General features: G+C 51.0%; 1 protein-coding gene across 2 annotated transcripts in view; it reads left to right on the top strand.

Annotated features, from left to right (window-relative positions):
• Nucleotides 1-819: 819 nt before the first annotated feature.
• The window catches only part of CPNE2 (copine 2), a 41,848-nt gene continuing 18,154 nt past the window's right edge, over nt 820-24,513 (top strand). Inside the window, exons 1-5 of one of the 2 annotated variants that reach the window (XM_085071560.1) lie at nt 820-969; nt 11,015-11,211; nt 15,694-15,873; nt 18,424-18,498; nt 21,147-21,218. In XM_085071560.1, the coding sequence (XP_084927686.1) occupies nt 11,044-11,211; nt 15,694-15,873; nt 18,424-18,498; nt 21,147-21,218 (495 nt within the window). In that variant the 5' untranslated portion in view covers nt 820-969; nt 11,015-11,043. Of the gene's footprint in view, nt 970-5,860; nt 5,991-11,014; nt 11,212-15,693; nt 15,874-18,423; nt 18,499-21,146; nt 21,219-24,513 lie in introns of those variants that run through there. The other variant, XM_085071561.1, reaches the window with a different exon arrangement.

The following is a 24,513-nucleotide window of genomic DNA, read 5'->3' on the forward strand; positions in this document are numbered from 1 at the left end:
TGCCTTGAAATTCCTCTGCCTCTCACAAATCAAGCTGAAGCAAAGGAAAGTGTTCCAGCTGGCCAGGGGAATATGGGACTTGCTGATTTGCCTGTGATCTTCCAAAAGCATGAGCAGAGCCCATGGTAAAGAGCTCTGAGCAAATACAGATGGTTTATCTAATCGGCAGCCTCAGAGGGAGGCTTTCAGCCTTATTACCCTATCTCCACATCAAAAATATCTCTATAAATATCCTGGGCACCTGATGATGTGTCCACCAAGCGTCGGGTGAGTTTACTAATTGCACCTTGGGGTCAAACCCCAGTGGCACCAGCCTCGAGGGGAACACATGCCAGCTCCTTGGGGTGAGTAGGGTGACAGGTTGGTGTGACACTGGCCAGCCTTGTGGCTTGGGTTCCCCTTCACTTCTGAGGTGTGCTTTGGGGCCTGCTTGTTTTCCTTCTTTAACCAGCTTTTTTCCCATGGGAAGCAGAATCAGCGGGACACGGTCCAGCCCTGAATTATTTTACCATCAGGAGCACCCACATTAGCTGGGCAGGGAGAGCCCTGCTAAAACCCAAACAGCACAAAATCCACTGGTTGCTTAAAAGCGATGGGTGTTGATCCAACAAAGTTATGTTTTCCTTGAATCTGAGTGCATAGCATGGAAAATAGGATTTTTTTTTTTTTTCCTCCTTGGCAAACAGCGAAGCAAAAGAAGCCGGTGGGGAAGTTTTGGGGTGGATCCTTTCCTTCTTTTTTTTTTTTTTTTTTTTTTTTTTTTTTTTTTAAATCCGAAACGGATGATGCTCGTTCCGGGAGGGGAGAGCCCGAGCGCGGCCGCGCCCGCCGCCCGCCCCTCTCCAGCGCCGTCCGGGGCGGGTGGGCGGTGATGGTGATGGCGAGGGGCGGGCGGCGGGCGCGGCCGTGGGGAGCCCGTGTTGTGAGCCCGCAGCCCCGCGGGAGCTGCTCGGCCCGGCCGGCCCGGCGGTGAGTACCGGCAGCCCCCGAGGATGCCCCGGGGATAACGGAGCGCGGCGAGGCGCGGGGCTGCTCGGCGGGATGATCCCCGGTGGGGCGGGTGGGTGTTGGCTTACCGGATAGTCCGGCGGGAGGGTGGTGCTGGCCGGGACGGTGTAACGCTGGTGTCAGCCACCGGATGGGGATCTGCAGGGTTGCGTCCCCCACTGGCTCGTCCCGAGGTGTGTGGTGGCACTTCTTCCCCCTATCCGTTTGGACAGACCCTCCGTCCTCCCAGACAGACCCTTCGTCCCCTTGGACAGACCCTTCGTCCCCTTGGACAGACCCTCTGTCCCCTTGGGCAGACCCTTTGTCCCCTTGTTCAGACCCTCCATCCTCTGACACAGACCCTTCACCTCCAGGGACAGATCCTCCATCCCCGAGACAGACCTTTCATTCGCTGACCCTCCCTCAGGACAGTCCCCCTGTCACTTCATGCTCCCCTTCCTCAGCACAGGTCCCTGGGTTCATGCATGGTGTGGAAGTTGTCCTGTTCCCACTCTCTGTGTATCCTCTGTGTATCTGTATCCTCTTCTAAAGATGTCAGCTGGGCATGCGACCCCCAAGCAAATGCCACGGCCTGGTGGCTTCACTCCCCAAGCCTGGGGACATGTGTGGGTTTTTTCCTGGCATTGAGTCACAGGGGGGATATGGCGAGTTGAAGGCTGGGGTATTGCAGAGTCGCTTCTTCAGGAGCTGTTTGCAGCTTGATGCTGCTCCAGCTGGTGATGATATCCTTCATGCCATGCATTTGGGGGGACTAGGAAGGCTTATGCTCATGGGAGTGCTGCTTTTCTCTCCTCTGTGCCCAGCAAGACTCTTTGTTCTCAGAGGAAAAGGCGAGCAGAGCGTTTCGCTCAGCAGCATGAGGGTGTTTGGAGGATGGCAGGCAGGGAGGTGTTTCCCTGTCAGCTCTGCCAGCCTGAAGACCTGATGCAATAAGTCTTTGTGTGAGTAACCCTAATTTAGGCAAGTGGCTGGACTAAAGCCAGTGAAGCTGGAGGACTTGGTGGGCAAGCACACCCTTTGGAGGTGGTCACCACAAGGAGGGTGGAACAGGAAATAGAGGTGAGTAGAGAGCTGAGCTTTGGTGGCAGAAACATCTCCAAAGGGCTGGGTCCTTGCTGCTGACTCCCCAGAGCGTGAGCTGCTTTGTGGTGAGGAACTGGGAGGATCCTCATGAGCCTCGAGGACCAGGTTTGAACATCCTGGCAATACACCTGAACCTCGCTGGAAAAGCTGGAGCTGCGAGCACAGCCCAGGTGTGCTCAGTTCTGATCCTGCTCCCCTGGCACCAGCCTCAGCCTCCTCGTGCCAGCCCAGGTACTGGGGCCTGTGATAGCACTGTGCTTTTCTGGAGTCAGAAAATTATTTATTATCAGCCAGAAATAGCCTCCCTCCAAAGCCTGCTGGGGGCAGGGAACGGAGAGATTGGAGAAGGAAGGCTGGGAACAAAAGCTTGGGGCATGTGGAAAGGAGTTGTTTTGAAGAATGGAGTGAGTGGAGGATGTTTTTCTGTAGCTGCCGTGGGGAAATGCTGCATTTGCTTTGGTTACAGCTGTGTGATAACCTGGGACGTACGTTTTCTGGTGATGTGTGTTTTTCTTTCCCTGCTGCTGCTTCTGGAGCATCCTGACTGGGATAATGTGGAGGGAAGGAGGGAGGGCATCTAGTGAGGCTTCCAAGTGTCCCCAAAATTTCATCTTCCTGTGGTGTAGGCAGCCCCTAGCACCTGCCTTGGGTAGACACACAGTCCTGGAGCTCCTCTCTAAGACCCCTGGGGATGGAGTTTGCCAGCAGCCTGCCTCTGAGCTGTTGATGAAGATGCTCTTAGCCCTGGGGGGATATATATCAGCTGTACAGCCCTTAGCAGTTCTCAATTCTGCTTCTCTTCCTGTGATCCCCCTCCCTCACCCCAAAACAGCAGGATTTTGCAGTGCTGGAGCAGCCACTAGCTACCCTGAGATTTACCAGTGTGCCCAGTTGTGTGCTGGAATTGCATCAGCTTTGTTTGCCTTTTAGCAGTCTCAATGTGGTGTGTGAAGAGTCTGGGAGGAATAACTTCTCCTGCTCCTGCTAGACTTGGTGAAAAGAGTTTCCCACTGACTTCAGTGGAAACCTCTGCCCGGGGGAGCTGGCCGGAGTCACTCGTGCCACCGTAAATCAGAGCTTGTTCTCCGGGAGCTCTCGGTGTGCTGGGAACATAATTCCAGGTTAATTGATGAAAAAGCAACGCTTGCAGCCTCCTGTCCGGGCTCAGGGCTGCCAGCTCTCATAAGGAACTCTTTATGTGAGAGCCTTGGCTGGTGTTCAGAGGCAGGGTGGGGGGATAGAAGGAAAGGTAAATTTTCTGGTGTGGTGGAGTAGCCAGGCATTTGAAATAGTGCTCCTGGCAGGCTTCAAAACCCACAAAACAGTGTGGGGAAAAGAAAAAAAGAATTGAACACTTCCCCACCCTTTCTGCCCCTGAAATCTTACAGTTTGTCTTTTAGACCTCTGTAAAATATTTGTTGAGGGACCTGAGTCATCACTTTTTGCTGCTTCGGCTCAGTTTCCTGGCTGCTGGCTTTGCAAGGTTACTTGTTTGGATCGCAGGAGCAGGGGGAAAATTAATTCCCAGGAACTCAGGTGAGTTTGGAGATCATAACATTGTTGTTAACATGCCAGAAAAAGAAATGAGTGTAGAATTCAGCAAGAAGGGATCTGATTTTATTTGTCTGCTGCTTTTGCTAAGGCCTTGTGTTTGGGAGCTGTCATATTTTCTGCCTGTAGCCAGCAGGAAAAATCTTGTGTCTAAAATAGTCGCCTTCCCCCCAGCCCTGGATTTTCCATCATCACGTGATTCCAGAAGCTGAGGATTTAGGAAGAAACATCAGCTGTTGTGAGGCTGATTTTAAAAATGAGACAAGCTGAGAACACAAGTTTTGCTGTTAAACAAGTCCATTGCTGTGCAACCATTTAAACCCAGCCTGATATTCCCTCGAGTGGTGTCTAAAGCTGTTGAGAAGGGGTCGAGAATTAGTCAGACGTCATTCTCATAAACCACAGCATTTTTGTGTCGCTGGCGCACAATTCCATCTCAGGGTGAAGCTTCACACATCAAGTGGCAGCATCTCCCTGCTGCAAAGCAGGCCAAAAAAATTAAAATTCTGTGGGAAAACGTTGGATCATAGTGATGAAAATCCTGTGTGTGAAGGGGAGGGGGTGGTGGGCTCCAGGTGGAGGCATGGAAGGGAAGGGGGAAGGTGGAGGCATGGAAGGGAAGGGGGAAGGTGGCTCTAGCCATGGGGACATCAGTGCTCTGCATGGTTTGGTGTTGGTGTCCCAGTGCAAACGCGCATTGCACACAAAACCCCATGAATGAATATTTATTTATCTTATCAGCTCTGAAGCTCTGGCTGCTCTAGGGATGAAATGGTGCATGGGATGGAGGGACATGCACAGCTGCCTGCTGCTGGGGCTGTTCTGGCTGGCATGAGGTTAGGCTGACGTGCAGTGAGGTCCAAATGCAGTTAAAAATATTTCTGATCACTTAAATGATGATTTTTTTTTTTCCTTCCCCTCTCACATATGATAGATGGTGTTGGCTGGGAACAGGAATCCAATTAGGATTCAGAAAGCCAGCATTTTTGTTTTCAATAGCATAGAAAAGCAGTTAATAAGTTAAACAGCCTGTTTTATACATGGTGTATAGTTAGCATGTGGGAGGCTCCCTCTGCACCTGCGAGGAAGCCCTGCTGGCTGCCTGTCCTTTGCAGCCCAGCCACCCTCCCCACAGCATTGCCCCAGTCCTTTATATTCCACCGGGTCAGGCTTTAATTAAGTCCACTTTTTTCCAAATCCAATTTTGAAACAGATCTATTCCCCCTCCTTGTGACATGCTGCCCAGCTCTCACACGGTTGCTGTAGGATGGAGCAGGGAATTTTTAATGCTGGAAGTTAAAATCTGCCCCAGATCCTGGAGTGCCTTGTCCTCTCCTCCTGCATCTCCTGGCTTGCTTGTTTGTCCCACCCGGAGCACATGTCTAACAAGAGCATCGCTGCCCTGGGGAGGCTGGAAATTTGTGTTTCGCGTTTCCCTCTTTCGGACAGAGGTTCCCTCGGGTGCTGCCTGTGGCTTCTCCCGCAGGATTCAGCCTCCCCCTCTCCCGTGCCCCAGGGGCAGCGTAGTTTTTTGCTTGAGAACGCAGTGGGCACACGAACCTCTTCCCTGGATCCGCCTTGCAGGGCGGCTGTGTGCAGGGTTTGATGCGATCGCCACGATTCACAGTGACATCACGATGTTTTCTGCCCTGAATCACAGATTTCCCTAAATCGAGCCCCAGAGGAAACTCGTAGTCAAGCGAAAATGTGCAATCCTCCTCGGCGTATCTAAGCCAAATACGTGCGTGCCAGCGCAGGCAGGAATGGGGTCGGTGTGCGCCGCTCGGCCATCGCTGGGGGTCCCGAATGGGGCGAGCAGCTACGCTCTCAGCTCGCCCTGCTCCTCATTTGCCCTTTCTGCTGTCTGAGCAGCCAGCCTGGAAGGCACCCATGGGTCTGAGAGCAGGGCATGGTGTGCGGGACGGGCAGGGAGCGCAGGGCTGGCAGCAAGGTGGGCTCTGCCTCCTCCACTCTCACCCCTGCTGCAGCTGTCGGGGAGCAGCCGTCAGAGCCCCTCTGGCTTCTCTCCGGCTTTGAGGAAGGGCTTCTTCCTGTGGGTTTGTTGTTGTTTTGGACGTTTTTTTTCCCCCACTTTGTGATTTTCTGAGCTCACTCCAGGACGCGCCCAGCCCCTGCTGCTCCTCCCGGCCCGTGTCACCAATGGTGCTGCCTCTGTCCCCACGTCACCGCCGGGTGTGGAGCAGCAGGTTTTGCTTTCGTTTGCCAGCCTGGAGCCCTCGGCTCTGCGACGAGGGCTGAGGATTGCGGAAACACCTTAGGAACTCAGGGGCCCCGCTCGCTTCGGAGCTCTTGGCTCTCCTGCCCTTGGGGCTCGCGATTTCTCACCGGTAAGTGGGTTTAGATACTTAGATACTTTTGGGAAATTTTCAGACTTCATCTGTAGAGGATTGGAGAGCAAATCGGTTTGCTCTTTGCTCCCCGGTGCCAGGGCAGGCTCTGCCCGAGGGCTCTGCCCGAATCTCCCTGCCGGAAGCACATGGAGGTGTTTGGTTTTCCTCTCACATCCTTGGCTGTCTGAGATTTCCAGTTTTGGTGTCTCTGGGTGTGAGCCCCTCTGTGAGGATCTGGATCCGGAGCAGTGGCCAGGCAGCAGCTATGCCCCTGCTGTTTCAGAGGACCCAGCTTTCACCCCGCCGGGATGCTGGCACAGGGGCTCTTGCCTTTCCTGATGCTCTCCATCAGCTCCTCTTGGCTACAGGATGGCTGCTCGGAACAGAGCAGCCCCAGATCCCTTCAGCTCCTGCTCAGCTGGGGGAAGCAGCCAGGGTGGCAAGTTTGGTGGTCACAGGGGGACTTTTGGACGCATCATCATCAGGGCTCTGAGGTGGTGCGGGGAGCAGGGATGCAGGGCAGGGGGGAGACTGTGGAGGAATCTCTCTTCCACCCTGTGGATCCTTCAGTGTGAGCCAGGCTCTTCACTAATGCCACTCCCTCCTGGACTCCAGCAGCTGCTGTGCCACTCATGGGGATGGCAGAGAGGCTGCTGGAGGTGGTGAATCCGTGCTTGGCATCAGCAGTGGCTGTCTCAGCTCTGGACTGGGCAGAGGATAGTGCTTTGGTGTTGCTTTTCAGGTGATGATGTTTTCAAAATGAGATGAGACACTTGGGGTGTCCAGCTCTGGTGCCACAGGGTTTGCCTTGGAGTTTTCTTGCGATTTGACTCCCAGATCATCCTGAGTGACTCTTCAGGGCTCTGCTGACCATCACCCCCTGGAGAAGCTTCCTGGGTGCTGCCAATGTGCCAGTGGGTGCAGCCACTTGGGGTTGCAGCAAGCTGGGCACTGCCCTCACTGGCACCAAACCTACCAAGGGCTGATGGGTGAGAGCTTTTCTGGGGACAGCAGCAGTCTGAGAGGAGCTGGCACTGTGGGTGGGGATGGCCCAAGCACGAAATGGGGAAGCAGCCACTGTCACACCAGTGACCACCAGCCCTTGAGAGGGAATTTTGTGGCGCCAGTGTGAGAAGCCCAGCTGTTGGCACAAGCAGCATTGTCTGTTGTTGCCCATTAGGGACAATTTCCATCAGGAAGGGTTCATTGGAGAAACCTCTTAATTAGGTTGTCCTGAAACATTTTGTCCTTCTGTATCAGGCGCCAAAGTATCTCAGTGCAGTCCCCTTGGCTTCCAGCAAGCAGGACTGTGGGACTTGGGCATCAGGCTGGAAGCAAGAGCTCTGCCTGGGCATCCCCCTCTGCTGGGTTTACCCCAAATCTCTGTGAATTTGGGAGAATTTGAGCTCAGTCCCAGCCGTGCTGCCTGCGCTGGGATGCTCAGAGGCAGTTTTCAGCCTTTCCCTACCTTGTGAGAGAGATGAAGATCCTCTGACAGCAGCAGGTACCCAAGGAATGTCCACAGGGGTGTACCAACATCTCCTCTTTCTGCCTCCCAGCCTGCTCCCCTGTGGCAGAGGCATTTGCTGGCAGCAAGGTGCTGTGTACATGACTGATTACACATATGTGCAGAAGGTGACAAGGCTGTTAAAAGGACCAGGAGCAAGCTGTGAATCCACTGAGCTGCCTAGGTGGGACTGAAAGGCAAACATTTTGCTTCACAAAAGAATTCTGGAGATGACTCTGTTTGTTGACAGGAGAGAGCAAAGTGACCATTGTGAGCTGTGCTGGTGTGGGGAGCTGCCTCAGGTGTCCATTGCAGTGCATCCTGGCTTTTCCTGGTGTCTCCAGCTCCATGTGTTCTGTGTTTCAGCTTTTCTGCTGGTCTGGCAAACTGGTTTCTGTGTCCCATTCCTCTCCTGCTTCAATCTTCTGATAACCTGTTTTCACCTGTTCGAAATCCTCCCTCGGGTACTGCTGCTCTCCACTGCCTGTGAGCTCAGATGTGTGATTTATAACAACTCCAATTTACCTGTTTGATACTCCTCTCTCATTTTCCCCTTCCTTAAGGAAGTTTGCTTCCACAATGGCAGTAGGCTGTAGAGGGACAGCCTTAGTGGGGAAACAGTCACAGGTGACTTTTGTGGGCTATTACAGAAATTGTGGATCATCCCAAAGAAGGATCTCCTGTTCCCTGGGATGGACACAGACAGATTTTGCATGGTGTCACTGTTGGGTGTTGGTACTTCTGGGGCTGATTCAAATACACCACAGTATACCAAATTCAAATGTACCACAGTATTGGCTGTGAAATGATTTCTTTAATGAGAGGAGATCACTGAATTTAGGGCACTATTAAGATTGAAAAACCTTCCAAACTGTTTCACCTAAAGTACAGCTTTACTTTCCCCCTCTGTTTTTTCTTGTTAACGTGTAAAACAGAGCTTTAGCATGGCCTGAGGAGCTGCTGCTTGTGGGGCTGCTGTTCTGTAGAGGGAAGGGGGACCTCTCCAGTCACGAGTTAGTTTGCAAAACAGGTATCTCCTTCCCCTCCTTCCCTTTCAGATAAGAGTGGAAGTAAAGGACCCAGGCTTTTCTGCTTACCCTTTTACACTTTGTAAAAGTGCTTTGGGGATCTGCAAAGATGTCCCAGAAGCTGGAGCCCAGAAAGGATTTGGGGACCATGTCCCTCCATTCTGGTCCTGCTCTTGTCACACTGCTTGTTAGCAGACAGGACCATGGGGCAGTCAAACCTTCAAGCTTGTCCCTGAGACCCCTGTTTGGTAACCTGGCTGTGTTTTGGCAGGGGACCAGGTGTCTGGGTGCTCAGCACGGAGCTGGCAACTGGGATGGTGCATTGGGAGAATGTTTGGCTGCAGATGTTGAGCGAGTCACAGGACTTCAGGGCAGTGAATGTGGGGACAGGAGAACAAAACCAGGAGGAGAGACTGGAATACAGATGATTGTGTACTGACTCTTTCAGTGCCAGTTCAAATACCCCCAGAATTTAAAGCTTTTCTGGGGTGTTAGGATGGTGCTGGCTCACTGAAGCCTGATGTGCCTCAGATGTGAAGCCTCTGAGCTGGAGGGACCCAGAGGCAGCAGGGGCTGAACACACCCCTGGCCCTGAGCAAGGTGCTGGATCCCTGCTGGTGTAGCAAGAGGAAGGTGCTGGATCCACGCTGGCATGGTGGGAGTAGAGATGGCTTTCCAGTGTTTGCTCTGGCTGGTGCTGGCTGTCTCTCCCCATCCCAGGGCCTGTCTTGTCTGTGCACTCCCCAGGGAGTCAGACAAGCTGGGCTCAGGGGCTGGAGCATGGGTGATGTGCTGCGCACCAAGAGGATGTTTTGGTGTCTGCCAGCCTTGGGAAAAAACGTTTTTTCCACTGAGTCACTTGCTGCCTCTGCTTTTTATGAGACAGCACTGGGATCTGGGGGAAGGGGAGATGGAAAAACTCAGCCCAGATCTTCCTGCTCTGGCAGGACCAGGTCCATGCCAGCACAGCTGCCCCGTGTTTGCTTTTCAGAGGGAGCAGCAGACAGACAGCAGCATAAATAGAACAGGCTTGGCTATTTTAAGACATCGATTACATGATCTGTGTGTTAAAGAAAAATAATTAAGTAAAATCTTCGCTTTAGCTGCAGCTGGCAACGTGGGTTTGGGTGGAGCAGAGGCAGGGACAGGTGCTTTGGATCCAGTGCCCCAGCCTTGGTGGATGAGCCATGAGGACTTTTACTTCTCCATGTGTTTCTCCTTGAAGCTGCTGTAGATGGAAGGTTGCCCACAAGTGCCACTGTTTTGGTGTCACACTGCCACGTCCTGGCGTTGTGCTGCTGTGGGTGGGGAGTGATGGCACCAGACAGGCTTGGTCTAGGCTAGGGGGAGCCATGCTTGGGAAAGGGACGTGGGTGCTGTTTTGGTGATGTACATGAGTGTGTGCAGCCAAGGATAGGGATTTCCTTCTTCTGGAGAAGTGTCTGGGTTCTTACAGAGCTGGGGTGGTTGTATCACTCTTCCTGAGCAGCAGGCTGGGGTGAAGAGCTTGTGTTTGCTGGTGGGAGTTAAAACCAGGCTTGTTTCTGGTGACTTGGTGCCAAGCAGAGATCTTGGCAAGCAGGACAGGAGGACTCCGAGCCTTGGAAGCTGGAGGTGTTTTCTGCTCAGTATTTGTGGCAGCAGGGCAGAGCACTGAGGAGAGTGATGAGCCTGGAGGTCCCTCTCCCACAGCCCTGCTGGGATCATCCTATCCTACCCTCCATCCCCATTGCAGCTTGAAAGCTGAGCTGCAAGGAAGAAGGGCAGCAGCCCAGCTCCCAGCAGCGCAAGGATTTGTAAATACTCATACCCAGGCAAAACAAACAGATAATTCTAATTGGGGTTTCAATGGCAAACAGAAGCAGATGGCTTATCAAGGTGGGGGAAGGCCATGTTTGGGGGTTTCTGATAAAGTGGGGGAGCCAGGAGGCACTCTTGAAAAAGGAGACAGAAGGTATTGAAGCAGCTGCTGAGAAGAGCTCACTCACCACTAGCAACCACAGCCACAAAGGTTTGTTAGTATAAATTAATCAGAAAATGCTTTTCCTTCTCTTTTTTCCTCCCCTTTCTTCTCCATTGAAGACCATTGTTGGATTGGGACAATTAGAATGTACATCAGAAGTCAAGACTGTCCTGTGGAATGGGGTTTTGGTATATAATATATAATGGTATAAAAATACATTTATGTCTGCAAAACGGCTTTGGTAGCAGACTTTTGATAAGATCTTAAATGGATTTTTAGTCAGGGCCCTGCAAATCATCTCTGCAAATCATCCCTGTAAATCATGCTTCAGGTGATGCAGTGGTTGTCACAATTGCCTTACACTTCTCTGAAGCAGCTGAGGAAAGCCTCATGGCTTAGATCATGTGTGTAACCTGGAGCATGAGGCTCTGCCTGTGGCCGCTGTGTGCCCAGCTCAGCAGTGCTGACAGAATGCTTGCAGCCTCCCAGCACTGAGCTTTGTCCCTGTCCTCGTGTCCCACAGAGTGCCTGGAGCTGCTGCCACCGGGGTCCATGGCGTACACCATGACTCCCACGCCGGCGGGACCTGTTGGCTCCCAGTACTGTGTCTGCAAAGTCGAGCTGTCCATCTGTGGCCAAAACCTTCTGGACAGGGATGTCACTTCCAAATCTGACCCCTTCTGCGTCCTCTTCATGGAAGTCAACGGGAAGTGGGTGGAGGTAAGTCCTGATGTTGTGTGGTTGTGCTCGTGCTGGTGTCCTTCCCTCTGTGCTCTGTTCCTCCCTGAGCAGAAGTGGAAGCTCTTCTGGTGCTCCTCAGGCTTTGTGTGGCACCAGTGTGTGAATTCTTCTGTGTCACAGCTGGTCCTTCCCCCATCAGTGCTTTCTGCTTGGTGCTGGGCATTGGCTTTAACTGCAAATTCCATTTTATACGTGCAGCTCTAGGTGGTTGGTCTGGGAGGGAGCAGGCAGGCAGAGTATGGATGTGTGATGGATACAGGCACCTGTGTTGAGTGCAGCAGAAAATGAGCATTAAGGGATTTAAATTACGTAAACCAAACAAAAATTTTCCCAGTTCCTGGCAAATTAGGTGGTCTAATCTTTTTTGATGTGTGGACAAGTTGGGCAGCCTTTGAACACTTGGCCACGGAGCTGATAAAGCAATGGGCACCACCTCAGGTGTCCAGCAGCTGATTTCATGTTCAGCAGGGAGAGCGTAGGGGAAAAACTCGCCTTGCCACGGTCTGCAAATAACTTCATTCAACAGCTTGGATGAGACTAATAAGCTTTTCAGCCTTGATAGGTGTCATCTCTGACCTAATTGTGCTTTTCAGGAATTTTTCTTTCTGTCAGTAATGTCTCAGTCCAGTGGTTTTGATCCCAAGGCTTCTTTTGCAATACAAATGTGTGGTGGTTTTAGGTTTCTTTTCCTTTTCCTCTGCTATTTTTAGCTTCTTTTTAATTGGCACGGTAGGCACTGGATGCGAGCCCTGGGGACAAGAGCATGTCCTTTGGCACCAGCCCTGGTGCCAGCTCTGAGCTGGGCGGTGGGGCTGTGGCACCAGCGGATGCCAGCAGGAAGATTTCTGCTCGCTGTTCTTTCTAGCTGTCACATTTGTTCCCAAATACAATTATTTTGTCTCGCTGAGCTTAATAGGAATTAAAAAATCTTTGTGAATCAGCCTTGGAGGGGTGGGGGAGGGAGGGAGGGACAATAAACCCCAGGCTGGGAAGCGAAGATGGGTGGCGTTTAAATGTTCTGCCCGGTGACATCATCTCACAGGAGCCATGAAAGAGCTGACCTGTGGTGCCAGGAACAGGGACAAGGGACACATGACTCAGCCCACAGCTGTCTTTATGCTACTGAGTCATCCAGGCTGTCCTGCACCTTCAGCTGAGCTTCTCTTGACACTTCAGAGAACATCTTCCTGTATTGGAGCATGAAACACCTCTGTGTGCTGGGGATGCTTGAAGGTCTCCAGCCAACCTCCCTTTGAACACTGGAAGACTCTCCAGCTTGCCCTGTCACTCCATGCCTTGTCCAAAGTCCCTCTCCAGCTCTCTTGTAGCCCTTTCAGGTATTCTAAGGTCTCCCCAGAACCTTCTCTCTCCAGGCTGAACAATCCCAAGTCTCTCAGCCTTTCCTCACAGGAGAGTTGCTCCATCCCTCTAATTGTCTTTGTGGCCCTTTGAGATTCTTATCCAAACAGATTTCTTTAATTAGCCTGGCTGCCTCTTAAAACCCCTTGTGCTTTTCTGCTCTTGGGTGGCAAAGGCACCTCTGCTCTTTCCAGGCACCACAGATCTGTAAGCTGTGGGGTGACAGGGATGGCAGGAGCTGATGGCTGGTGAGGGATGGTGTGTGAAGAGGCCTCATGTGGGATGGTCACCAGCAAGGTGATTTGTGCTCACCAAATCAAAGGACAAACCTTGTGCAGCTGTCAGCTGGGGCTTGGGATATTGTGCTTCACGCTGGCACTAGGCAGGAGATGAAAGTATTGAATCTGGGTATTGAGGAAAGCCCCATCATTCCCAAGTTTACCTCAAGCTGTCTGGGGTTTTCATACTCGTCCTTGAGCCATCTCTTCCAGAACAGAGCTGGAGACAGGACCTCAAGTTATTTCCTTCAGACTGGGGTCTGGGAGTGAAAGGACTGTTTTCCCTTGGTTCCTGGATTCCCAGTAGTTCAAATAACATGGAAGGACTAAAATCCATCTCTGCTGCCTGTGCAGTCTCATCTCCTAGGCCTGAAGGGGGATTTTTGTGTGTTGTGCTGCTGAAATAAAGAGCTGTGCGTGCACTCTGCTCCTGGTCCATGGCATCCCTGAGCAGATGCTTGGCTCCTTTGGTACGGGATGGCAGCAGAGAAGGGAGGATCTGTGTGAAGCTGTGTGGCCCTGGCCAGCTCACAGCCCACTAGTGTTGATGGGTTTGATTCCCCAGAGTGCAGCAGGTGGCTATTCTGGGAACACAGCATTTACTTTAGTCGCTTCTTGGCAATTAAGACAGACTAAGCGAGCAATTTCAAAAAAACCTGCGATCGTTGGGTGTATATATAGCAAACTCACCACATTTCCACTGAGCCCCTCCAAAACCTGCCTTCTGTGCTGAATGAGTTTCTTTGGGACTAAGGTATGTGTTTGCTTGATTTTTATTTTTTTTTTTTAGTTTTTGGAGGCTTTTTTCTGCTCTGCTTATTCCTGGCTCTGCAGCTCTGGCAGACGTCCTGCTGCCTGGGGATGCTGGCACAGGGGCTGCTTTCCACAGAGGTCCTGCCCTGGGATCTGGGATGCACAGGCAGCTCAGCCTTGCCCAGAATTGAGTCTCCTGACTGCAAGACAAGGTGGAATGCCTGCCAGGGCCATGGCAAGGCTAGAGGCTTCGTGCTGTCCCACAGGCAGATGGGATGGTCTTTCCAGACACCGAGGGCAGCAGCTTTTGATAAAATCCCACTGGAGAGTGCCTGCCTTTCCTTTTCTTTTAGTAGTCCCTGTTACCATGTCCTGGATAACAGGTGATGTGGCAAAATGCCAGTGCTGTTATGACACATTGCCATGGTGCTCAGAGCCCCATCCAACCTGGCCTTGAACAGTTCCATGGATGAAGCAGCAACAGCTTCTCTGGACAACCTGTGCCAGTGACTCACCACCCTCACAGGCAAGAATTTCTTCTGATTATCTAATCTGAATCTGTACTTTGTAGTTTGAAGACATTCCCCCTTGCCCTGTCACTCCAGATCTTTGTCCAAAGTCCCTCTCCAGGTCTCTTCGACCCCTTTACATGTTGGAAGGTGCTCTGAGGTCTCCCCAGACCCTTATCTTGTCCAGTCTGAACAGTGATATCAACATGATACCAACTCAAGACGAAGCTCCTGCTTGCTTTGCCTGATGGAGGATTTCCACCCCCAGCTGTGGGTGTTTCTTGTTCAGCTCTCAGCCTGTGCTGTCCATGCCCTTCCTGCCCCTTTTGGCTTTGTAAGGGTATTTTGCACATTGGGCTCCAAACTTGCCCTTTTCTCATGTGTTTTGGGGTGCCTAGGGGATGATTATGTGTGCTGGCATTAGAGTTCAGAGCCTCCTTGCCCACTGACTTCCAGGAGTAAATACACCAGCTTTTCTCAGCCTCAGTTTCCCAGTTTTTCCAGTTCCTAACACTTTGGCCAAAACTGTGGAGGTTTGTCTTTGCAAGCTTTGTGATGAGATTCCAGCTGGTGCTGCCATCTTGCCAGCCCTCCTGCAGTGTGAATTATGGGGTCTGGGACCAAAGTTCCATTACTGGAGGGCAGCATTCTGGGATCTCCATGGTGACTGCCCTCAGGATTTTTTAAATTTTTTTTTTTCTGGCTCACACAAGATTTTCTGTCCACCAGTGCCATGCTGTGTTGTAAACCCACACTTCCACCAGCTGCCTGCCACTCTTCCTCTGCTCCTATCACTGCTCTGGGCTGTGGGATGCTGTGAGTGCTGTGGTGCTTCCCCTCCACAGAGTGTTCCCCACATGCCTTCCAGTTTCCATCCCCCTCTGTGTGATGTGCCCTTCCAATTCATCAGGGACATCATTGCTTCCAGCCTGCTTGCAATAGCTCGGGGTGACAATGTCTGTTGAAGTCTTGTCTCTGGGCCCTTCCTGCCTCTTGTTTCTACTACTGCTTGATGAAATCTATGAAAAAGGGACTGTGGTGATGTTTTTTGTCTGTTTTCCTATGGAGGGAAAATAAATAAGAAACCACATGGATGTTTTGGTTTGAGGTCCAGAGGGTAATGCTAGAGAGTTGCTGTTCTGGCTCAGAATGCTTCTTGTTCTCCTTGTCCTTGCTGCTGGCTGCACAGCCTGAAAGAAACAAGTTTGGCACTACAGCTGTGAGGGTCTGGTTGAGGCTCAGAGGTGTGTGAGCCTCAGCTCCTGGGAGAACAGGCTTAGAAGCAAATGAAGCAATTCTGGCTTCAGTGAGCCTCAGGACCACACCGAGCCTTGGCTGGATGGGCACTTGAATCCTGGCTGTAGGATGGGGTGGGTTGTCCAGCCCTGTGCACCCCATCCTCGGGGAGGCAGCTCTGCATGATGTGCCACTGTGTGTTTAGATGTATCCCACCTCATGCACCTGGGTGTCACAGCCTGTGTTTAGGGACAGCTCTGCCGAGTGCCCCATGTGCTCACTCTGATGGTCACCACAGGTCTAAAAGCCTTTTTTTTTCTTTGCAGCTGGACAGGACAGAGACAGCTGTGAACAACCTCAACCCAGCTTTTGCCAAGAAGTTCATCATTGACTACCACTTTGAAGAAGTGCAGAAGCTCAAGTTTGCCCTGTTTGACCAGGATAAGTCGAGCACACAGCTGTATGAACATGATTTCCTGGGCGAGTTCTCCTGCACACTGGGCACGGTGAGTCTGTGGTCCCTGTGGCAAAAGGAACCCAAAACACACCAGCCACAGGGATGTGGTGGCATTACAGCTGCTCTTAACTACTGCAAAGTTTTCTGTCTCCTTCTTGGAAAGACAAATTTAATGTGGTTGTCACACTTCAGCTGTTGAGGTTGAGCTGTTCCACATCAGGGCTGTTGTTTATTCGTTCAAGTCTAAGCTAGTCATGGTGTGGGTTTCTTCTGGTGCTGGCAAAGAGGCATCAGCTGGGGGCTTTTGGAGGTACCTCTGTCCCACCATGGGTTATTGTAAGGGCCCTGATGACCAGTTGGGTTTGGGCTTGGGAAACCTCCAGATATTTGAAGTTAAGATTCATTGCAGTCTGCATTTCTATCTCAGTTTGGTTTTTCTCCTTCTGAAAGTTTTGTCCATTGCTGTTGTGTAGCAAAGCATCCCTCCTGCTTGAGCATGTTGGTTCTGGAATGTGTCTTCTGCTCTTCCTGTGGAAAAGCTTTTGGGACACAATGTGGTTTATAAGTTTTTGGAAAGTCTTTTCATTCATGAGCCCAGACCCCGTTAGAAGCTGGCAGCTACATTCTCCAAATGTCTTTATCCTCTGGCTCAGAAGCAGGGAATGAGGGGGATTTTTTCCATTCTTCTGCAGCATCCTGCAGCTGAGGGCTGCTGTGGTACCTGGCACAAATGCAGGGGCTGGGAGAAGCTGCTTCTGTTGTGCTCAGTGCTGGGAATGGGGAGGAAGGAGGTGGTGGAATAGGTGGGTCAGTGTGGGGAGCCAGCCCAAGGTGTTCAGGGAGGCTCATGAACACAATTGCTTTGTTACACAGACTGCAGAGTGGCACTGTTTGTGGCAGGCAGGACCAGTGGCTTCACCACTGCCAGCTCAGGAGTGTGATGTGTTAGAAGAGCACTGACATTTGCAGAGTTGGAAGTGTAATGGCTGGAATTTTGCAAGTGCTCTGTGATGACCTAATTCTGCTCCTGCAGAAGTTAAGAGACAGTGCAGGCAACATTCCTGGTCTGTGTCCAGTGGTTCAGCCCAAACCCATCCTTTACCATTAGTTCTGCTGTGGCTGAAACACCTCCAGCTCTGCGGTGGGGCAGCTCAGCAAGGGCTGCTTGTGAGAATTTGACCTCTGTGTGCCCAATTTTTGCAGCAGTTCCCATGTCAGCTTCTTGGTGACGTTTAGTCCCCAACAAGACACCAGCTTGGAATGTTTTAGTTTCCCTTTTTCCCCTGAAATCCTGTTAGCCTCCTCTCCCTGTGGCCAGCGTGGGCTTGCAGCACAGCCCTGTTGAGGAGCAGAGGTGGACTGGAGGGGTGGCATGTGTGCAAGGGTGAGGAGAGGGGTGAAGCAAAGTGGATGAGGGCTTGTGGGTTCAGCCACCCTGCTGTCAGTATCCTGGTGGCTGGGATTTGCCTGGTGACATGCTTCCATGAACTCTCAGCAGCAGAGAGCAGCTGTGGACAGCAACTGGGCGCAGTGAGAATCTGACTTTTCAATTCTGAGTTTGCATCAGAGCTTTGTCAGATTAGCTGGATTGCTTAGTGCAGCTAATGAGGTCTGTAGTAGGATCTAAAAGGACAGTTGGATTGTTCACAGGCCTGTAATGACCTCTGTGGCCAAAGGAAATGTAGCAGGGATCAGACTCTGAGCTGGAGGTTTCTGCCAGCCAGGGTTGTGAGATTTATGCTGCCTGCACACAGTGTGGCACAAAGGTGTGGCTACACTGGCTGGTGATTCCTGTGGATCAAAAGCCCTGGGACTTGGCTGGCTGCTTAGCTGGAAAGGGTTTTTGCTTTGAAATGGTAAGAATCACAGAATGGTTTGGGTTGAAAGGGACCTTTAGAGCTCATCCAGTCTCAAAGGGGACACACTAGATATGGGCTCAGGGCACAGGTGGTTCCAGCAGGTTGCTGGATCTCCATGTGGGCATCTGCACCTCGTAAGGAAAAGTTACAGATTCTCCAGATCTGAAGGAGACTGAAACTCACTGAGCTGGGAAAAATCTCAAGGGTTTAATTCATCTCCCAGTTTATTCTGTCTGTCCTTTTACAAACCAGAAGTGAAGGGGAGAACGTGTCTTTGGGGTGCTGACCCTGCCAAGGGGGTCCAGAATGATGCTGGGGGAGAACATCCAGCTTGTAATCAGGATCCACCCATGGAAATCTGGCCTGCAGGGTGCTGGCAGGGGTCATGTTCAAAGTGTGTAAAATGGGGTTTGAGAGATTGGGTGCTGATTTTGCTGGGAACAAATTGCAGTAGCTCTGTCTGTGTGAGGTCCCACTGATCTCCTCCACTGAAGAGCTGGTCCCTGGGTTCAGTGGGAAGTGGTGCATCATCCTCCTGTGCCATCACTTCTCTGCACCCCATGGGCTGGGCTCTCAGTGGTGATATTCCCACTTTCACAGTCATCCCTGGATGTGGTGCCTTTCTTCTACTGTTGCAAATGCTTAATCTGAATTAACTAACATGAGCAATGATCAGTTGGTTATGAGTCTGCTTTTGATCACTTGTACAATCATGGTTTTATTGTCTTTGGCTTGTTTAGATTGTCTCCAGCAAGAAAATAACACGGACTCTCCTCCTGGGTAATGGCAAGCCAGCAGGGAAGGGGATGATCACGGTATGTTTGCTCCTTTGTGTTACTACTGAGTTGCAAAGGTGGATGAGGGCAATGCAGGACGCTTATGGGGTCCAGGAGATTGGGGTGTATCTTTTGAATATTTTTCCCTTTGCTTCTTGTTTTCCTGGCCACTTTGGTGTGTTTGGAGGACAGTTTATTCGGGACAGGGACAATCTTGTCCAGTGTCTGTCTGGTGCTTAGCACTGTGAGTCTTTGGTCTCAGAAATAAAAAATACCTCAATCTGGAGAAGTACAAAGTAAATCTATACTGCTGTTTGTTACCTGGTACAAGGAGCCTGCTCAGACCTCTGTGGTGCAGTGACAGGTAAGAGGGCTCATTCCTTTTTGCAGGGATGGGTGATTTTGTTTGTAGGATGAGGATGTGCCATGGCAACAACTCTCATAGCAACAGCCACTGATTCTGATGCAGACCCCTTCGGGCAGTGGCCTTCCTGCTGTGGATCTCTTTAGCAATGTTTTCTTTAAAAAGAGGCTAAATTTAGGTGTGTTGCTGTTCTATCACAGCTCCCATCGTTTTTGGATCTCTGCTGTGTTACAGGTTTTGTGAGATGTGCAGCTGGGCTGCAAAGTCGTGGAAGGGAAGGCCAATAAGGAGTTAAACTTCTGTCAGGTTTAAAAGCACAGGAAAGGTTTAAAAGCCCAGGACCTGGTACATCTCCATTGTTGTTTACTTTAGAGGAAGATATTTTTCTCTCTTAATTGCTGCAGTTAGTCTTTAAATGCGAGAGAAAAAGCTGCAGTGAGGTTCAGAAGCAGTGCTGTTCCCAAGGCTCTCAACATCCCGTCTAATGCTTGAGTGGGAAGAGCTGGAAAAGTTTCCAGTCAAGTTCAAAGATTATGTGCTTTAAAAAAAAAAAAAAGGTCCTGCTCTGTCACTGATGTGTCATTAAACATCCAAGGGGCAGAGACATCACTTCATTTTGTACAATGGGTTTTTTGTCCTGGCCTGGGCTAGGGGATGGCAGCAGGTTCATGTGTGGTGGGCATCTTTCACTGCTGCTTGGCACAGTGCTGGAGCACAGGCCATGGACACCCCTGGAGGAGCAGCCTTCAGAGAGTTTGGAGCCAAAGCCTGACTTCCTCACCCTCATTCCCTTCAGTTTTGCCCAACTATCCATTTTCTTTGCTGAGATACCACAAGGGTGAATGCAGCAAAAGCACCTTGGCTGAATGGGTGGGACTTTGTGGGAGTCCCTAGGTTTGAAGGGAGAGAATCCCAAAGCAAACCTCTGTTTGTAGAAGTCAGTCCTGAAATCTTGCTGCACACCTCTGCTGTGCATAGCTGTAGGGATGTTATTATTGTCCTTGCTGGCCAAGAGAAGATGCCACCAGCAACTGTGGCAGGATGGCACAAGGACATCACTGGCTTGTCTGCACAGCCTGGCTTTTGGATAGCCTACAGTGAGCCCTAAAATGCTGGATAGCGACTGACCATGCTTTTGTGAGGCTCAGGGAAAGGCAACTTTCATCCACTTCCCTACAGCTCCTCTTCCTCTACTGGTTTTGGTGTCTTTTTATGCCCACCAAGGACTAGGTGGGAGAGAAGACTAATGCCATGGCATGGCAATAGGGAACTTCTGTATGGAGCAGAGGGAAAAATTGGGGTTCATATGTGGTGAATGGATCCTCTGTGGATCAAATGGGAAGGCTGGGAGGTTGTCCAGAAGCTGTGGCTCGTCCCCTCACCCAGCTGCCCAGGCAGATGCAAAAGCTGCATCTCTGCCTCCTCATCTCTGCCCACTCCCTGGCTCTCCTAAGTGCCAATAACCCTCTGATTGCTTGTTCTGTAGAAAATTATCCCCTGGAGTTCTGCAAGTTTCTCTAAAAGCCTTGGTGTAATGACACTGCAGAACTTCTGTGCAGGGCAGCCCTGGTGAGAGCCAGCAAATGCTTGGGACACTGGGCACAAGGACAATGTCCATGCTGTGCTCCTGGCTCTCCTGGTGCTGGCTTCTGCCCTGGGAGGAGGAGGATGCAGCTGGGAATGCTGGGGAGCAGCTCAGCCCACCCCAGGAGATCAGAGGAAGGAGAGTTGGGGAGCAGATGCTTGGGCAGGAAAGAAAAGACAAGTGATTCAGAAAATGGCTTGTAATAAAAGTGAATAAATGTGGGGTTTTGCTATAAACATTCCCTTAAAATACCAAGAGACTGATTAGACCATATTCCAGACAAAACTGTCCCACTGTGGGTTGGCAGCCAAAGCCCTTCTGGAGCACATGTGAATAAAGTCTCTTAAACTGAAGTGGTCTGGGCTGTGCTTCTGGCTGCTGCAGCTCCTCAGGAGCAATCATGGAATCTTCATCCTTGAAGCTGCATCACCAGGTGGTTTTGTGGAGACATGGCACAAGTCCTGGGTTTCATCTCCTCTAAGGGATGGGATGACTGTTTTTGCCATGCCCAGCCTGGGATGTGGAGGATGAGGTGGCACATCTTGCTGACAAGGGTTTATATGGCTTCTGCTTCCTCTTGGCTCAGTCCTTGGAGGCTTCTCCAGGTCCTGAATGAGCCCTGGTGCAGAAAAGCCATGTGAGACCAAGTCCAGCGTGACACCCAAGAAAGGGGATGAGGTTTTTTTCCAGAAGCATTTTTAATGCTGAAAGTGAACGCAACCTTCCCTTGTCTTTCAGATAGCTGCCCAGGAGCTCTCGGATAACAGGGTGATTACTCTGAGCATGGCTGGCAGAAAACTGGATAAAAAGGTGAGTGGAGCTGTGTCTGGGGGATGCAGTGTTAAACTTCTGTCCTTGGGATTTGAAGGAATCTCTGCTTTGGGTGTAGCAGTGACAGAAAACAGTCCCAGGGGAGAAAAGATCAGGGTGAAACTGGGTGAGATACACTGGCTGCTGGGTACAGCTGTGCCTCAGTTTCCCCGTTGTCACAGCATTGCTTTTTTCATCACATCTTGAGATGGAAGGATTGTGTGTGGTACAGGATCTGGGCATTAGCATGTCTCAGAAACAGCAGATTTACTCCTTCAGTGGCACTTGTTTGGAAATGCCACCTGATGGAGCTGGAAGTTTTGATGCCCCTTGGCTCTGTATCTCAGATGTGCTGAGAGCTCCTGGCTTGTCACCCTCACCCTCTCTGGAAATGGGGTGAACATCTGCTTCTGTACCAAACTGTAGGGCCTGTCTTCTCCCAGGAAGCAGTGTGGATCTCACAGAGGCAGGTAACATGAGTTTTGCTTTGGATGTGATGCACAGGAAGCAGTGAGCCTTTCTGAACAGCATCTTCTGACCTTATTTACCAGGCAACCAGAGCTATTCCTCTTGAACCAGTGCTGTTGCTAAGCAATCTATGGGAATATTATTTTTTCCTTCTTCCTAGTCTCTCCAGAGCTTGTGTTATTGGCAGGATGGCTCTCAGTTTCTTTGAAGACAGGGTAAAGCAGGCAGCCAGGCAGAAGGGTATTTGCTGGGGTGGAAGATGTGGTTTGTCCAGTCCCGTTGTCCAGACTGGATAGATATCTAGTTTATCCATGTGTTATTTCCCACCTGTTGGAAATGGCTGTTTTCTCACCCTTGTACTTACATTGCCTAGTGCAAGGAGCCAAATGCCTCTATTAAGAAGTAACAAATAACAAACAGTTCCATTTCATCTATAGTGTCAGCAGAAAGATTGTGCTCAATGACTGCCTGCTGTCACCAAGAACTAACGAGGTTTCTTTGCCAATTCCTGTGGTGCAGGACAGAGTTGCAGTGCTTGAAGTCCTACTTGTGAGTAAAGGATGCTCAGGTCACTTCATGCAAATTAAGCTGGTCCTTGAACAAGGAAATTGGGTGAAAAACAGTATTTTTGGATTATTGGTTATGGATGAAATGCAACTGTGGGAGTTGGGTAAAACTTGTTTAAGCTTAGGAAAGACAGTGAAAAAATGGATATGCAAAAAAAGCCCAGGGGTAAGGTTACACCCTCTGTACCACACAGTGTGAAGCTGGGGAGCATGGCTGGAGGCTCAGACATCATAGGAAGGGATTGGATCTCACAGGATTTTGTGTTGGGGTCATAGGATCATCTTTGGTGTACACACTGAGGTGAAGCTGTGAGCATCCTGTACTAGCAGCTGTGCCACAAACCCAGCCTGGAGCTGTGCTCAGCCCCAGGCAGCTCCTTCTGCCGTGACTACCCTGAGGCTGGGAGCTCTTTGAGGCTGCAGGCAGGGCCTCCTCCCCATCACATGTCCATTCTCTCCACCTGCAGCTCACTACCTTGATTTAAATATTGAAGCTGTAAAGCAGGAGCATTGTCAGCAGCAGATTCAGCCTGGGGCTCTTATGTCACATCAGTTCTTGGGAGAGTTGTTGGAAGATAAAATATCTTGCAGAAGAGGAGGCATTTCCACCTGGGATACAGAATACAGAATCCCAGAGCTGTCTGTGCCACCGCAGGGGTGGGGACAGCAGGAGGGCAGATGCTTCAGCCTGACTGGGGGAGAGAGAGTGCTGTGGGCCAGGACTGCTGCTGGCAGCTGTGATACAGAGAGCTGTATCTGCTGGAAGTGCCAGCTCCACCCTCCTTGTCCATGGGTGTACAAAAACCACTTTGGATCATTTCCATTCTTGGACCAATTTGCAGATCGATCTGGTCTGCTGAGCTTCTTTGGTTGCTCAGTTTCCATCTCCCAGCAGTTTTGCAGGGGTGAGATGTGTGAGGGTTTGATGTTTTCAAACAGCAGCCCACAATCTTGTGGCTTGGAGGCATCTCCAACCCTGCTTTGAGCAGAACAAGGCTGACCAGACTTGCAAGCCAGGCTGCTCCACGTGGGATGGGCAGACATCCTGCAAAGCTCCCCACTGCCCTTGGAGCCCAGCTGCCCACTCTGGGCTGGTGCTGATGAAGCTGCCTTGGCTTGGAGGTTAAGCCAGCACAGGCAGGGTTGGGTACCCACCACTGGTTCTTTAATCCATCTGTGAAGCCTGAAAGTGCCAAGTCCAGGTGGCGGGTGAGCAGGATCAGAGCTGTGCTAGAACCGTGATGCTGCAGAAGGAATGGCTTGGTTTTTTATCCTTCAAATGTGTGAAAAGGGGTAGGAGAAAAATAACCTCATCTCACCAGAGAGCATCCCTGCGAGCCTTTTTGGTCTGCTTCTCTACCAGATGAATTTTGACTGGAGCAAGTTGGCATGTCCCCAAGCAAAACACTTTGCAGTGATTTACTTCTCTGGCTGGCTTCAGAAACAGGATTTAGATATAAATGTTGATGGATTTTCTGCTGGGACATCACTAGAGCCCACGTGCATCCCAGCTGCCATCTACTGGGCTGGCTGTGGACAGGAGATCCTGGGGTGTCCATGTTTCCTCCTCCTCCATGCACAGCCTCTCACATCCCCACTGCATCACTCAGAAGCCCAAAAAGCTCCTGTTCAAACCCATAAAAAGTTCCTCCAGCTCTCTGAAAGACTCAGACACCCACCTCCCTCTAGGAGGAAAACCCAACTGAAATAACTTGAGTTCTCAATGAATTAGCTGAAATATTTGGGACTTGGTTTCTTGTTAGCAACTTCTCGGTTTTTTCTGAATGGGAATGAAGTTCTGCATAGAAAAGCTGGAGTTTCCCTGTCGGAGCCACCAGCTCCTCCCCAGGCTGCAGCAGCCCCCGTGCCGACTCCCAGCAGGGGGGTGTGTGTGTGTACATACTCCTCATAAAGCAGCAGCCCTTTATCGGGGGATTATCTGAGGAGACGCTGGCAGGAAAGGCAGCACACACTGACTCAGGGCTGCGTATCTCAGAGGGTGTTACATGATCTCTGTCAACACCAGGGCAGCTCGCTCCTTAAAGATTTCCTCTGCTTATGCTTTACTGCTGTGTGTAGGAGGGTGGATTTTTTTTCCTTTCTCCCCCAAGACACTCATGCAGTTCATAATTCTGTTTTTCCTTTGAAGCTTCGGATGTTTTTCCAAGCCCAAACGCAGCTGCCTCCCAGATGGGGTTGTTTTCCATGGCATCTGTGTCCAGAGAGCTTGTTGGGTACAGACACACGCTGGGGTGCCAAGA

This window comes from Lichenostomus cassidix, chromosome 11 (assembly GCF_008360975.1).
Source record: "Lichenostomus cassidix isolate B80296 chromosome 11, HeHo_3.0, whole genome shotgun sequence".
NCBI classification, from domain to species: domain Eukaryota; kingdom Metazoa; phylum Chordata; class Aves; order Passeriformes; family Meliphagidae; genus Lichenostomus; species Lichenostomus cassidix.